The following is a 14344-nucleotide window of genomic DNA, read 5'->3' as shown; positions in this document are numbered from 1 at the left end:
AAACTCAATTACTGGGGCCTGGTATGACAGCCCAAAGGCTGAAGTCCTCACCTTGCACACACCAGGATCCCATACGGGTGCTGGTTTGTGTCCTGGCAGCCCTGCTTCCCATCCAGCTCCCTGCTTGTGGCCTGGGAAAGCAGTCAAGGATGGCCCAAAGCCTTGGGACCCTGCACCCACATGGCAGGCATGGAGGAAGCTCCTGGTTCCTGGGTTTGGAATGGCTCAGCTCCAGCGATCACAGCTATTTGAGGAGTGAACCAATGGACAGAGGACCTTTCTCTCTGTGTCTCCTCTCTTTATATCTGACTTCTCGATAAATAAATCTTAAAAAACCAATTACACACAACAGCCACTGTATATATCCTGAAACAGCAACAGTATTCTCTTCAGCTAGAAGTTTTATCCAAGATCTATATTGTTCAGACATCTGAATTAACAACACCAGTTAAACAGTCTCCTTCGGCTTGCAGTAACACTTGCACAGCCTCTTACTTGAGCTGCAGCTTCCTCATAGCCAGTGGTGCCGTTTATCTGTCCCGCAAAGAAGAGTCGTTGAACCAGGTGAGTCTCCAGCGAAGGACTGATCTGACGGGGATCGAAGTAATCATACTGAACACCGTAGCCTAACCAAAGAATCAAGCATGAGACAGCAAAAACGGAGCTGGGTTGGCTTCACAGCAGAGATGTAAAGATTATCACCAAATGCCCTTCAACACTCAAGATTATTTTAAGCCTACATATGTTGGGCTTCATCTCCTGAGACTCCAAGCAATCAACCTGACTGCAGTTAACACCTCCTCGCTGACAGCGCGAAGTGGAGCTACCCAGAAGGGAGCTGCGTGCTCTTTACCTGGCTGGACCATTCTCGCTTCCTCCAAGCCTCTGATGCACGTGATCATTTTCTCTTGTAACTCGGCCGGAAGTGTCACAGATAACCCTTGAGGGTAGATGAGATCAGAGTCCATTCCTTCAGGTTCCAACCAAACCTGATGTTGACGGTTTGGAAAACGCAACACCTTCGATTCAATGGAGGGACAGTATCTGTAACAGGACAATGAAATTGAAAAAACCGAAATGAAGCGAAGAGGGCTGCCATGATGCCTCCAAGCAGCTGAGCACTGGCGAGTCCCCGTCCTTACCGGGGCCCTCTTGTGGTTTCCTGAACGTGACTGTTCAGGTGAAGGTTCTCAAGGACAATCTTGTCCACCTGAGGGTTGGTATAAGTCAGGTAACACGGCAGCTGATCTTCCGGCTGAAAAAACAGTAACCAGACGTAAGCCTGTGCGGCGGCCATACTAATTTGTCTCTTACTCAAATTCCACACAATCTATGCTTATTTTCTAGACAGTAAATCCACATATCATGCCCAGTGAGGCCTATGAGTCTTTCTTGTCAAAAACAAACCACCCACAAGCTATATCTAAGCATATGTAAGCCTCGAGCTCTGCCATCAGCTTATAGGAAGGAGGATGGAGAAGTAGAATCCCACGGGAGCACCATCAGACAAAACCAGAATGTGGAAATTCTGGATGCAAATGACTCCATTTCTTCAATATATAAATGTTAAAAACGTAAAGGTACTATTACAAACCATATTTGCCAATGCAATATGAATATTATTTGACTTCTGGTTAAAATCAAAACTCTGTAAAAACATTTTTGACATAATTAGGGACAATTAAACACTAAATATTAGATGTTAGCTGTGATAATTTTTAAGAAGTTTTTTTTTTTTTTTTTTTTTAAATCAGAAAGATTATACAGAGAGGAGGAGAGACAGAGAGGAAAATATTTGTCCTCTGGTTCATTCCCCAAGCAGCATTGGCTGGAGCTGAGCCAATCCAAAGCCAGGAGCCAGAAGCCTCCTCTGGGTCTCCCACATGGGTGCAGGGTCCCAAGGCTTGGGCTGTCCTTGACTGCTTTCCCAGGCCACAAGCAGGGAGCTGGATGGGAAGCAGTGTTCCTGGGATTAGAACTGACGCCCATCTGGGATCCTGGCATGTGCAAGGCAAGGACTTTAGCTGCTAGGCTACCGCACCGGACCCAGCTGTGATAAATTCTTTTCTCCCTTAAAGTTCATAGCTATTAAAGATACCTATACAAAGGCCCTGCCAACCCTGGTTGTGTTTCATTAAACTCCATGAAAACACACACACACACAGAGACACACACACACACACTTCTAGGGTCGTTGCTTTAAAACTCATGAAAAAGAAAAGTATTTAGGATGAAAGATGTAGCAAGGATGCCAAAAATGCTATTTCATGAAGCTGGGTGATGGACACAGATTTACTAAAATATTTCCATACTTGGTGTAAGCCTGGAAATTTACAATAAAAACTTTTTAAAACTATGCACACTTTAACCAAGTACCATCATAAACTGCATTTTACGAAAGCACAAAATAACTTGCTTGGTGGTGTGGCCGGGGGGGGGGGGGGTTCAATGGTTCATGGGTTAATCCCCTGTCTGCAAGTCCTCACCTTGAACGCACCGGGATCCCATATGGGCGCCGGTTCTAATCCCGGCAGCCCCGCTTCCCATCCAGCTCCCTGCTTGTGGCCTGGGAAGGCAGTGGAGGACGGCCCAAAGCCTTGGGACCCTGCACCCGAGTGAGAGATCTGGAAGAAGTTCCTGGATCCTGGCTTCGGATCGGCATAGCATCGGCCGTTGCGCTCACTTGGGGAGTGAATCATCGGACGGAAGATCTTTCTCACTGTTTCTCCTCCTCTCTGTATATCTGCCTTTTCAATAAAAACAAATAAATCTTAAAAAAAAAAAAAAACGAAAAGGAAATGGAGCAGCCAGGGCATGAACTGGTGCCCATACGGGATGTACATCCTGCAAGACGTGGATGAGCCTGCGGAGCCACCGTGCCAAACCCTCAAATAAGTTTTATTTAAATAAATAATTTGAAAAAAAAAATGATAGCAGCATTCTATCAATGCCAAATCCCCCAACTTCATCATTAGGTTAGGTAACAGGATGTTTCTGTGCTGAGTTGCGATATGGTCTGAAATACTTACAGGCAAAAGCTCATGATCGGGCCCGGTGCGGTGGCGCAAGTGGTTAAGGTCCTCGCCTTGCACGCCCGGGATCCCATATGGGCGCCGGTTCTAATACCGGCAGCTCCGCTTCCCTTCCAGCTCCCTGCCTGTGGCCTGGAAAAGCAGTTGAGGACGGCCCAAAGCTTTGGGACCCTGCACCCGCGTGGGAGACCCGGAAGAGGCTCCTGGCTTCGGATCGGCATAGTATCGACCCGTTGCGCTCACTTGGGGAGTGAATCATCGGACGGAAGATCTTCCTCTCTGTCTCTCCTCTCTGTACATCCGCCTTTCCAATAAAAAAATAATAAAAATAAATATTTTAAAAAAAAAAAAAGCTCATGATCTCTGCAACTTACTTTCAAATGCTCCAGGAAAAAAAAGCAAGCATAATGTCTTTTCTGGGGGAAATAAACAAACAAACATGCAAGCAAACTCGTGCCTCCTCTGGGCCTCCCACGCAGGTGCAGGGTCCCAAGGCTTTAAGCCATTTTCCACTGCCTTCCCAGGCCACAAGCAGGGGGTCAGATGGGAAGTGCAGCAGCCAGGAAACAAACTGGCATCCACATGAGATGCCAGTGCTTACAGGTGGAGGATCAGTTGACTGAGCCATTATGCTGCCCCCAAGCAGTTTGTTGTACAAAATAAATCAAACTGCACAGGTAGTGAAACCCAAGAATTTGTGGGCAACACTGGATTCGTCAAATCAGCTATTCCTTTTACAGATCATTTCTTTGTGCCTTAAGCAACAGTGAAAAAGGACTAGTCTTCTCCTTGCTGTGAATGGTCAAGTTATTCTAGGTGCTCATAAATTACCTTACCTTAATCCACACTGTGTCGTTGAGAAAACTGAAGGGTACGGGAGGATCATCTGGTGTCTGCTTGTTTAGAATGCTGAAATTAATGGAGTCCTTGGCAATTCGGGGTGGAGTCCCAGTCTTCAACCTTCCCACTACGAACCCCAACTTCTCAAGAGTTTGAGCCAATCCTATAGAAGGCTGATCTCCTAGGCGTCCTGCCGGATGCGTCTCCAATCCAATTACAACCTGGCCTCTCAGAAACGTCCCAGTGGTCAGAATGACACTCTCCGCATGTACTGTGCTTCCATCCACTAAATAACGGGCAGGACAGAGTAACATTCTTTATTTACTTATTTATTTAAAAAATAGAGTTACAGAGAGAGAGAGGAGAACCTTCCATCTGCCAGTTCACTCCTTAAATGCTGCAATGGACAGGACTGAGGTAGACCGAAATTAGGAACCCAAACCCAATACATCACTGCACCAACTCCAGTAAAATAATGTCCTAACTGTTAGCAGGGGTGCAAATGGAACATGACTGGTTTTCATTAGCACAGGAACCAGGAGTGTCTTTCAGGTCTCCCATGCAGGTGCAGGGTCCCAAGGCTCTGGGCCATCCTCTACTGCTTTCCCAAGACAGGCAGGGAGCTGAATGGGAGCAGGGCCGCCAGGATTAGAACCAGTGCCCATATGGGACTGAGGTGTGTGCAAGGCGAGGACCTTGTCCACTAGCTGATTGCGCAGGGCCCAAATCTTTAAAAAAAAAAAAAATCCATCTTTCATGTCCAGCATGGTGGCATAGCAAGCTAATCCTCCACCTGTTAGAGCCCGCATTCCTTATGGACACCAGTTCATGACCTAGCTGTTCCACCTCTGATCCAGCTCTCTGCTTGTGGTCTGGAGGAGGATGGCCCAGGTCTTTGGGATCTTGCATCCGTGTGGGAGCCCCTGGCTCCCAGCTATGTATCAGCTTAGCTCTGACCACTGTGGCCGTTTGGGGAATGAACCATTAGATGGAAGACCTTCTCTCCATAAAATCTACCTTTCAAATAAAAATAAATGTCTTTCATGAATTTTTTGAAGACTCCTCCCCTCTTTGTTAAACAATTTATTTATTTGGGCCCAGCGTAATAGTGTAGTAACAAAAAGTCCTCACCTTGAATGCGCCAGGATCCCATTTGGGTACCGGTTCTAATCCCAGCTGCTTCACTTCCCTTCCAGCTCCATGCTTGTGGCCTGGGAAAGCAGTCGCAGACCACCCAAAGCTTTGGGACCCTGCACCTGTGTGGGAGACCCGGAAGAAGTTCCTGGCTCCTGGCTTTGGATCGGCATAGCACAGGCCATTGTGCTCACTTGGGGAGTGAAACATCGAATGGAAGATCTTCCTCTCTGTCTCTCCTCCTCTCTGTATATCTGACTTTGCAATAAAAAAAAAAAAAAGAAAAAGAAAAAAACCCAAAAAACTTAGTTATTTGAAGGGCAGAACAACAGAGACAGAAAGAGAGATCTTCCATTCACTGGTACACTCCTTAAACGGCTGCAACTGCTGCGGCTGGGCCAGGACAAAGGCAGAGGCCTGGAACTCCATGTGGGTTCCCCATGGAGGCGGCAAGTGAAGTGACAACGTGAGCCATCTTCTCGGCCTTTCCAGATACCATAGCAGGAAGCTAGATCAATTTTTTTTTGATGATTTTTACATAGTTGATTAGGGTGTAAAGGGTCAAGGGCTACAGGGAAGTGGGTGAGACCACCATTTCCACATTCTTTTTTTTTTCCTTTCTGCATCTGGGGTGAAGGAAGACAAGGGGAGAAGCCACACCAAGCTTCCCAAACGCCTCCATATCCTGGGATAGAGGACAGCTATTCAACACCATCCCAGGGTCCCCGATGTGGCGCGAGCTCCACCCTACTCAAGAGGTTTTGATAGTTCAACAATTCTGAATTACTGCCCATCTCTCCACTTCAAGCACGATGAAATCTCTCCAGAATCCACTGGTTGACACAGTCCACCTTAGAGTCTCTGTTTGCCCAGATTTTCAATGCCAACACTTGGCTAGAATGTTGATCAATTTATTCTGTCCTCCATCCTCTGTTACAGTACCAGGTGTCTGCTGCTGGCTCCAATGTACTGCCATTTCCTCTAGGTGCACCTGGATATGCAATCCACTGCTCCATCTAAGCCACTGAGGAGGCCCAGCTCTGATTCATGCACTCATGGTCAGACCATGGAACCTGCAATCCTCTCCATGTTGGGGTTCTGAGTTTAGCGATTCAGTTGGAGCACTCACAAAAACTCCACCTGAGGTGTTCTCAGACTTGATTTTTTTTTTTAAGATTTGTTTTATTTTTATTAGAAAGTCAGATATACAGAGAGGGGGAGAGACAGAAAGGAAGATCCTCCATCCACTGATTCACTCCCCATGTGGCTGCAACGACCAAAGCTAAGCCGATCCAAAGCTAGGAGCCAGGAGCTTCTTCCAGGTCTCCCACGTGGGTGCAGGGTCCCAAGGCTTTGTGGGACCTGCACCTGTGTGGGAGACCCAGAAGAAGCTCCTGGCTCCTGGCTTCAGATAGATGGAATTCCAGCTCATATTGGTAGGGGCTACAGCCTAGCGCAGCCCAGTAGGCCCCCATTTCTGGCCCTCATGTGAACTGGCTTGTGTTGTGACTCAACCCAGCCTGACCCACACTCCAATCTGGTGCTCAAAATCACCAGTGGGTGACATGAACTGGCCCAACCTGCTTCGCCCCCAACCTGCACCAAATGTATGCTGTTGGATACCATTCCCTGGCCTGGTCTGGGCTGCTCCCTATCCTGGTTCTTGTGCTTACTTCCAGGGACTGTGTCCCAAAAGCGGAGTTCCCCAAGCTCCTCTATCAGAACCTCTCCCAATGCCAGAATTTGCACATACTGGTGGGTTCATGGGCCAGCCCTACTTAGTCCACCTCCTGTCCTAGCAGGAACAGTGGCCTTTCCTGACCGGCTCTCACCCATTCCAGTTTTTACTGTTGGGTATTACAGCTTAAGCAAGACTGGTCCACACCCAGACACAGCTCACACATGGCTCAGCAGGAGCAGAGACCTAGCCCAGCCCATGCTACACCTACCCTGGTTCTCATGAGCACCAGTAGGTGCTAGAGTCTGTCCCAGGCTGGCACACCGTAGACCCAGTCCACAGCCATGCAGAGGGACACTACAGGTATGTCCACACCAGACAGCAGGTCCCACCCTGGCCCCCGCACTCACCAGTGGGACCCAGAGCCCAGCCAAGGCATTCCCTTAACTCCTCAACCAGATCCCCAACAGATCTGTGGTCCGTTCCCAGCGACAGATCTCACATGTTCCAGTGGTTGCTCTGACCCAGCTTAGCATAGTCCTTTATCTGTATTGGTCTTTGCCTTTGGATGCTGTAGCTTGGCCTGACCCAGTCTGCCCCAAATCCCAACTCTCACTGGCGGGTGCTGGAACCTGGTCCTGCTCAGTCTGCTCTCATCTACAGCTCATGCAAACTGGCAGGTGTGATGGCCTAGCCCAGTCTGGTTTCTGCACTTGCCAGTGAGCTGAGGTTTGCTCAGCCCTGCCTAGTCCTCCCCCTTCGAAGACCATCCATACACCTGCCAATAGATGGAGCTTCCTTGCCCAGCTTGCCCAACCCCCAGGTGTTAACCATGTGCTCACCAATGGGAGCTATGACCCACTAAGAGTTTCCCAATTGCCCCAGTCGGCCCACTCCCAGACTCGAATCTCACGCATGCCAACGTGTGCTAGGCCCTTGCCTGGCACAGTCTGCCTCTCCATCTTGGCCTTTGTATGGGCTTATGAATGTCGAGGCTCAGCCCACCACACACAGTTTTAGGATACACATGCAGATGTTGCAGCCTGGACCTGGCCAGCCTATTCAGCTCATCACCACTCCTACTCTTGAGCTAACAAGTCAGACTTGTATTTCCAAAGGGTTGGGGCCACTTATTACCCACAAAATCTATCCCCAGATCTGGTTTGCTCGCATGTGGCTAGTGTAATGACCCTGCCTAACATGACTAATCCTCTGTTCTGACATTCAGTCAGGTACTGGGATTTAGCACTGCTAAACAGGCCCCTAGGCCTAGCTTTCATGTGAGCTGACGTGTGGTGGTCAGCAATGTTCTGCACTAGTAAGCCCAACTCAGGACTCCCATGTGGGATGGCGAATCATTCTACCCATATAGATCTTCCAGTCTCTCTCCTCCAAACCACCAGGTCTCAGTCCCCTCACTTAACCTGCAAGAACAGTGGCCCTGACATTGGGAGTCCCTCAGGATTCAATCCTCACTTACATGTATGGTAGCTTTATCCATGGATGTCCCTAAGCAGTAATTCCTCACCCCCAAGTCCCTGGAACTAGTTGGCAGGTGGCGAACCGGCAAAGCCCGGTGACAGTAGACAATGGGCATTCTGATCACTCAAGCCAAGATGGTGCCGGCTGCTTTCTAAGCAGTCTGGCCAGGCTGCACCCTGCCACTCATCAGCCAAAATAAGCCAGCGGAGCAGAGGTTCCCATTCACATGCTTAGCCCTGTCACATGAATTTTCGGACATACTCTAGCATATTTCTGGGAGAAAGGAAGCAGTTGAAAGAATGTTAACTGACTCAGCAAACGGAAAATAACTGACACTCAAGTGTCTGTAGGGAGATACCATGAGGAGTAAAATTAGTTTGCCTTACAGAGAAACTGAGATTAGAGAACTGAGAAAGAGAACTGAGGAATGCAGAGGGAATCTGTGGCTAAGACGAAATAGATGAAACTAACATATCAAGGTTTTGTCCCAGTTCTACCTCACAGAATAATAGAAGTTCATTCTTCAGGGGATGGAGTTAATGGTCATTTAATGTATATGGAATTTCAGCTTGAGATGACAAAAAAGATGGTAGTGGTACTGATTATACAACAATGAATACTTAATGGCACCGATTAGCACACTTAAAATGATCAAATGGTAAATTTTTTATAATGTATCTTTCATCACAATAAAAAGTTACACAGCTCTCTCCCACTCTTGCTCTCTGCAGATGCACTCCGAGGATGGAGGATGGCACTCTCCTTCCTGGCCAGCTCTCCCTGAATATGGCTCTCCTATGTCTGTATTCCTCACCACCTGAATAACCCTCACCACTGTCTTTAATTATAGGTCTGTTATTATGGCACAACAGGCTAAATCACCTATAGTGCCAGCATCCCACAGAGGAGCCAGTTCAAGTCCTGGCTGCTTCATTTCTGATCCTGCTAATGCGTCTGGGACAGCAGTAAAAGAGGGCCCAAGAATCTGTGCCCCTCCACTCACATGGGAGATCCAGACAAAGCCCCTGCCCCCTGCCCTCAGCCAGGCCCAGCCCTATCGCGGCCAACTGGGGAGAGAACCAGGGGATCGAAGATCTCGCTCTGACTCTATCACTCAGCAATCCTGTCTTTGCAATAAGTAATTTAAAAAAAAAAAAGATTTATTTTTATTGGAAAGTCAAATCTATAGACAGGAGGAGAGACAGAGGGGAAGATCTTCCATCTGCTGAATCACTCCCCAAGTGGCCACAATGGTCACTCGGAGCTGAGCTGACCTGAAGCCAGGAGCCAGGAGATTCTTCTGGGTCTCCCATATGGGTGCAGGGTCCCAAGGCTCTGGGCCATCCCCAAATGCCTTCCCAGGCCACAATCAGGGAGCTGGATGGGAGCACATATGGGATCCTGGCGTGTGCAAAGCAAGGACTTTAGCCACTAGGTTACCGCGCTGGGCCCTCCAACAAGTAATTTTAAAGTCTTATTTTGTTCATTTAAATGGCAGAGTTACAGAAAGGGAGGGAGAAGGAGAGAGAGAGAAAGAGAAAGAGAGAGAGATCGATGTTCCATTCATTGGTTCACTCCCCAGATAGCCACAACAGGCTGGGACAGGGAGAAGCTGAAGACTAGAGCCAGGTCTCCAATGTGAAGGTAAGGGTCCATGTACTTGGGCATCCTCTGCTGTTTTCTCAGTACATTAGCACGGCGCTGGATCAGAAGTGGAACACTGCTCTGATGCTGACATTGAGGTGTTAGCTTAACCCACCATGCAACAGTGCTAAGACAAATAAATAAATCTTAAAAAAAAAAAAAACAACTAGTATTGGGCCTGGCACAATAGGTTAGTAGGCACAACAGCCACAGCCGATCCAAAATAGTAGCGAGAAGCCATGTGCTTGTTCTGGTCTCCCATATGTGCAGGGCCCAAGAACTTGAGGCATCCTCTGCTGCTTTCCCAGTCCACATGTGGGGAGCTGTCCCAGCAGTGCAACAGTCAGAGCAGGAACTGGCACTCATACGGGATGGATGCTGGTGCTACAAGGCGGAGTATTACACTGTCGTGCCAACCCCTGCTCTGCTTCTCATCCAATTTCTTTACAATACATCCTAGAAATCAGCTCAGTAAGTGAATTTCTGAATGGAATTTGGGCCCTTGGCATTGGTCTGGCTGTTGTGGGCATTTGGAAAGTGACCCAGTGGATGGAAGATCTCTCTCCCTCTATGACTCTGCTTTTCAAGTAGATGCCAATAGAATAAACACTTAGAAAAAAATTGAAGCATCTATCTTGAGGAAGCGAGATAGCCATCTTCCCAACACAAATTTCAAGGCTTAATTTAAACACACAAAAAGACTATGCAGGAGTTGGTGTATGTGTATGTACAGCCCCTTAAGCCTCAGTCTGGCATGCCAGCATTCCATGTGAGCGCTTGTTCAAGTCCTGTTTGCTCTGCTTCTGATCCAGCTCCCTGTTAACACGCCTGGAAAAGCAGCAAATGATGGTACACGAACTTGGGCAACTACCACCCATGTGGGAGATCCAAGTGAAACTCTACATTCTTGGCTTCAGCCTGGTCCAGCCCTGGCCACTGTGGGCATTTGAAGAGTGAACCAGCAGATGGAAATTGTCTCTTCTTGTGCCTTTCTTTGTTACTGGCCTTTTAAAAAATAAACAAATATCCCTCCCTTCCCCAAAAGGTAATAAAACAAGAGGATACACATTTAAGCAAATTAAAGTCAGAATTTTAAAGAAAGAAATTATAATACACAGTCCGGGGGAAAAGGCACAGGGTATAAAATAGCACATTAAGAGATGGGATTTGTGGTGTTTGGCTATAGGGTTGGGGCAAAAGCAGCTCCCTTCAGCGTGGCAGCTGTGCGGGGTGCCCCAGCAGGCCAGACCCAATGCTGGGGACTCAGGCCAAAGTCACTGCCGAAAGGCAGTGACCAAGTCCTAGGCTTTCTCCAGGCCTGAGAGAGCTCTTTCCTCAGAGTAAGTACACCATGAGAGAAACCTGGGAACTGGATTAAGGCCCTGGCTCTGCTGCCGCTAACATCTTGCAGCAGGAGGAGTTTGAGTGGGGTTCGGCTTGAGTGGGGTAGTGAAAAAACAAGAGAGAGAGAGAGAGAGATGGAAGTGGTGGCACAGCACAAGCCACCCTAAGATACCCGCTTCCCACCTGGCAGTGCCAGCTCCAGTCCTATCTCCTCAATTTCAGATCTAGTTTCCTGCTGCTGGTCCCTGGGAGGGAGTGGATGATGGATAGAACGCTTGGGCCATATCACCCACATGCACTTCCTGGCTCCATTCTTTGGGCTGGTCCAGCTATGCATTTGGAGAATGATCAAGTGAATGCAAGACATTTCACTGTTCTCTCTTTTGCTTTGCATTTAAAATGAACATTTTGTTTTAGTGAAAGCCTACACTAGATGATAACAAACCCAAAATTTGAATAAGCTTCATGATGGTAAGGATGAAAAGGAAAACACGATTATTCATACAGCTTTTCCTCAAAGAAAATACAAAAACGTGGCTGGTGTGATGACTTAACTGGGATCCCATATGGGCACTGGTTCATTTCCTGAATGCTTCACTTCCCTTCCCATTCCCTGCTTGTGGCCTGGGAAAGCAGTCGAGGATGGCCCAAAGGCTTCAGACCCTGCACCAGCGTGGGAGACCTAGAAGAAGGTCCTGGCTCCTGATCAGCTCAGCTCCAGCTGTTGCAGCCATTTGGGAAGTGAAACCAGCAGATATGGAAGACCTTTCTATTCCCTCTCCCTGTAATGCTGCTTTCCAATAAAAATAAATCAATCTTTAAAACAAACACAATCATGTGGAATTCTATACATCTACAACCAGTACATACCTAAAACAACCCCACTGATGCGGCATCTCCCTGGGTGCCCAGGCTCTGGTTCTGAAAGAATCAGATCTTCTACAGCTCCCTCCTGAACAGCAAGCAGGGGTGTGTTCAGGATTTCTTTCTGTCAAAAAAGAATGCCAAATGAACCAAAGCATTTAAATAACCACAACAGTCCTTTCTCGTCCCATGCTCTTGTTCTTACCTGCATATTCTGCTTATACAGTTTCCTATCAATCTGCGCTCTCAGACCCCACACAGCTGGCCCCTTTCGCTGGTTTAACACTTTGTAATGCACACCAGACTGGTCACAGATGCGAGAACACAGACCATCCAAGGCATCTACTTCTCTCATTAAATGCCCCTTTCCAATGCCACCAAAGGAGGGATTACAGGACATCTGACCTAAACAGAACAGACATAAACAAAACAAATACATGAGCACCTTGCAAACAATGGCTGTTTAATACAAAAATGTATTTACTACAATCATTTCATATTACAAATAAACAAGAAACACCAGGAAACCTGAAACATATACAACAAAGAAAGTTCCAAAGTACCATTGAGATGCAAGAGTTGTCTAGGCACCCCGAAGACAAACCACTGTCTGCATTTCCAAATGAGTCCTTTCATTTTCTGCTTTTTTTTAAAATTGATTTATTTATTTGAAAGTCAAAGTTACTAAGAGTAACAGGTCCCAAGGCTTTGGGTTATCATCTACTGCTTTCCCAGGTTACAAACAGGGAGCTGGATGGGAAGTGGAACAGCCGGAATGTGAGTTAGTGCCCATACAGAATCTGGAAGATGCAAGGAGATGACTTTAGCCACTAGGCTAACAAGCACAGTTTTAAAGTGTTCCCTGGCACTCATTGTTATAATCAATGATGTCTCTCAGACCTGCTGCAATGGCTCAGTAACTAAATCCTTACCTTGCATGCAATGCCAGGATCCCATATGGGCATGAGTTCATATACCACCTGCTCCACTTTCCATTCAGCTATCTGCTTATAGTCTGGGAAAGTAATCGAGGACGGCCCAAAGCCTTGGTACTCCGTCCCCACATGGGAGACCCAGAAGTTGTCCCTGGCTCCTGATCAGCTCCGATCCAGCAGCTGCAGCCAATTGGAAAGTGACTCGGTGGAATATCTTCCTCTCTTCCCTCTCTCTGTAAATCTGCCTTTCTAGTAAAAATAAGTAAATCTTTAAAAAAGAAAAGGAAAAAACCAATTCTGCTCATTCTTAGAGACTGCATTCATGTGGTTACCTAAAATATTTTTTAAAATTTATTTGAAAAACGGAGATAGGGTGCGGCGCGGTGGCCTAGTGGCTAAAGTCCTCACCTTGGATGCGCTGGGATCCCATGTGGGTGCAGGTTCTAATCCCGGCAGCCCCATTTCCCATCCAGCTTCCTGCTTGTGGCCTGGGAAAGCAGTTGAAGACGGCCCAAAGCCTTGGGACCCTACACCAGCGCAGGAGACCTGGAAGAGGCTCCAGGCTCCTGGCTTCAGATTGGTGCAGTACTGGCTGTTGTGGTCACTTGGGGAGTGAACCATGGATGGGTGAGCTTTCTCTCTGTCTCTCCTTCTATCTGCATATCTGCCTTCACCCCCCCCCCAAAATACAAATAAATCTTAAAAAAAAGAGCCTTGCTTTGAAGATGCTGTCTTATGAATTATTTAAATGTAATTAGAAATACAATTAAACAGAAAAGTCAGATGACACTGTGTTAACAGAACAATATGGGTTTTGATGTTTGATTTATGTTTGACAGAATGTTATTTCTCACGGCATTTAATGATGAGCTTAGTCCTTTAGTACTTTCTTTGTTCATTGGGTTGTTTCTATTTTAGTACAAAGGTAGTGCAAGTCTTTTTTTTTTAAGGCACACACTAAGATGAGTATTAAAACAGTGCAATTTTCCCGGTATGCATACTGCCTTCTCACCCAAACAAAGTCACTGCCTACAGTGTATATTCCCACACAGCTAGGAACTGAGTGCTCATTTAAAAATTTTTCGGCATTGAAAATTATTACAACACAACGCCAACATCCCTAAGCAAACGAGCAGTGACCAAAGACAACATGCACAACTTACACGCTGATGTTTAAGCTAGCACCTGTCATGCTAGAGAGTGGTCTTGCTTTAATTTACGGGTGTCCACCATTAATTAAGAGCAAACAAAACACAAAAAAGCACCATCGAGTCTTGAGAGGGTTGGGAGGGAACCTGAGGAATACAGGACGCAGTGAGTAGCATGTGTTTTCGAAAAGCAACAAGGCAGCAGAAAGGCAGAGCACCAGCACACTAAGAAGCTTCGCCGCC

At 47.1% G+C, this 14344-nt stretch overlaps 1 protein-coding gene across 1 annotated transcript in view; it reads right to left on the bottom strand.

Annotated features, from left to right (window-relative positions):
* The window catches only part of MTO1 (mitochondrial tRNA translation optimization 1), a 29146-nt gene that overhangs the window by 14357 nt on the left and 445 nt on the right, over nucleotides 1-14344 (bottom strand). Inside the window, exons 2-7 of the mRNA XM_040983633.1 lie at nucleotides 12224-12423; nucleotides 12025-12142; nucleotides 3869-4158; nucleotides 1143-1255; nucleotides 854-1044; nucleotides 496-626 (exon numbers count right to left, since the gene is read on the bottom strand). Coding sequence (XP_040839567.1) covers nucleotides 496-626; nucleotides 854-1044; nucleotides 1143-1255; nucleotides 3869-4158; nucleotides 12025-12142; nucleotides 12224-12423 — 1043 coding nt within the window. The remainder of the gene's footprint in view (nucleotides 1-495; nucleotides 627-853; nucleotides 1045-1142; nucleotides 1256-3868; nucleotides 4159-12024; nucleotides 12143-12223; nucleotides 12424-14344) is intronic.

The sequence above is a fragment of the Ochotona curzoniae genome, unplaced genomic scaffold (genome assembly GCF_017591425.1).
Source record: "Ochotona curzoniae isolate NIBS_2020 unplaced genomic scaffold, NIBS_Ocur_1.0 contig_3819, whole genome shotgun sequence".
In the NCBI taxonomy this organism is placed as follows: Eukaryota; Metazoa; Chordata; class Mammalia; order Lagomorpha; family Ochotonidae; genus Ochotona; species Ochotona curzoniae.
This window is presented reverse-complemented; position numbering and strand designations above follow the sequence as displayed.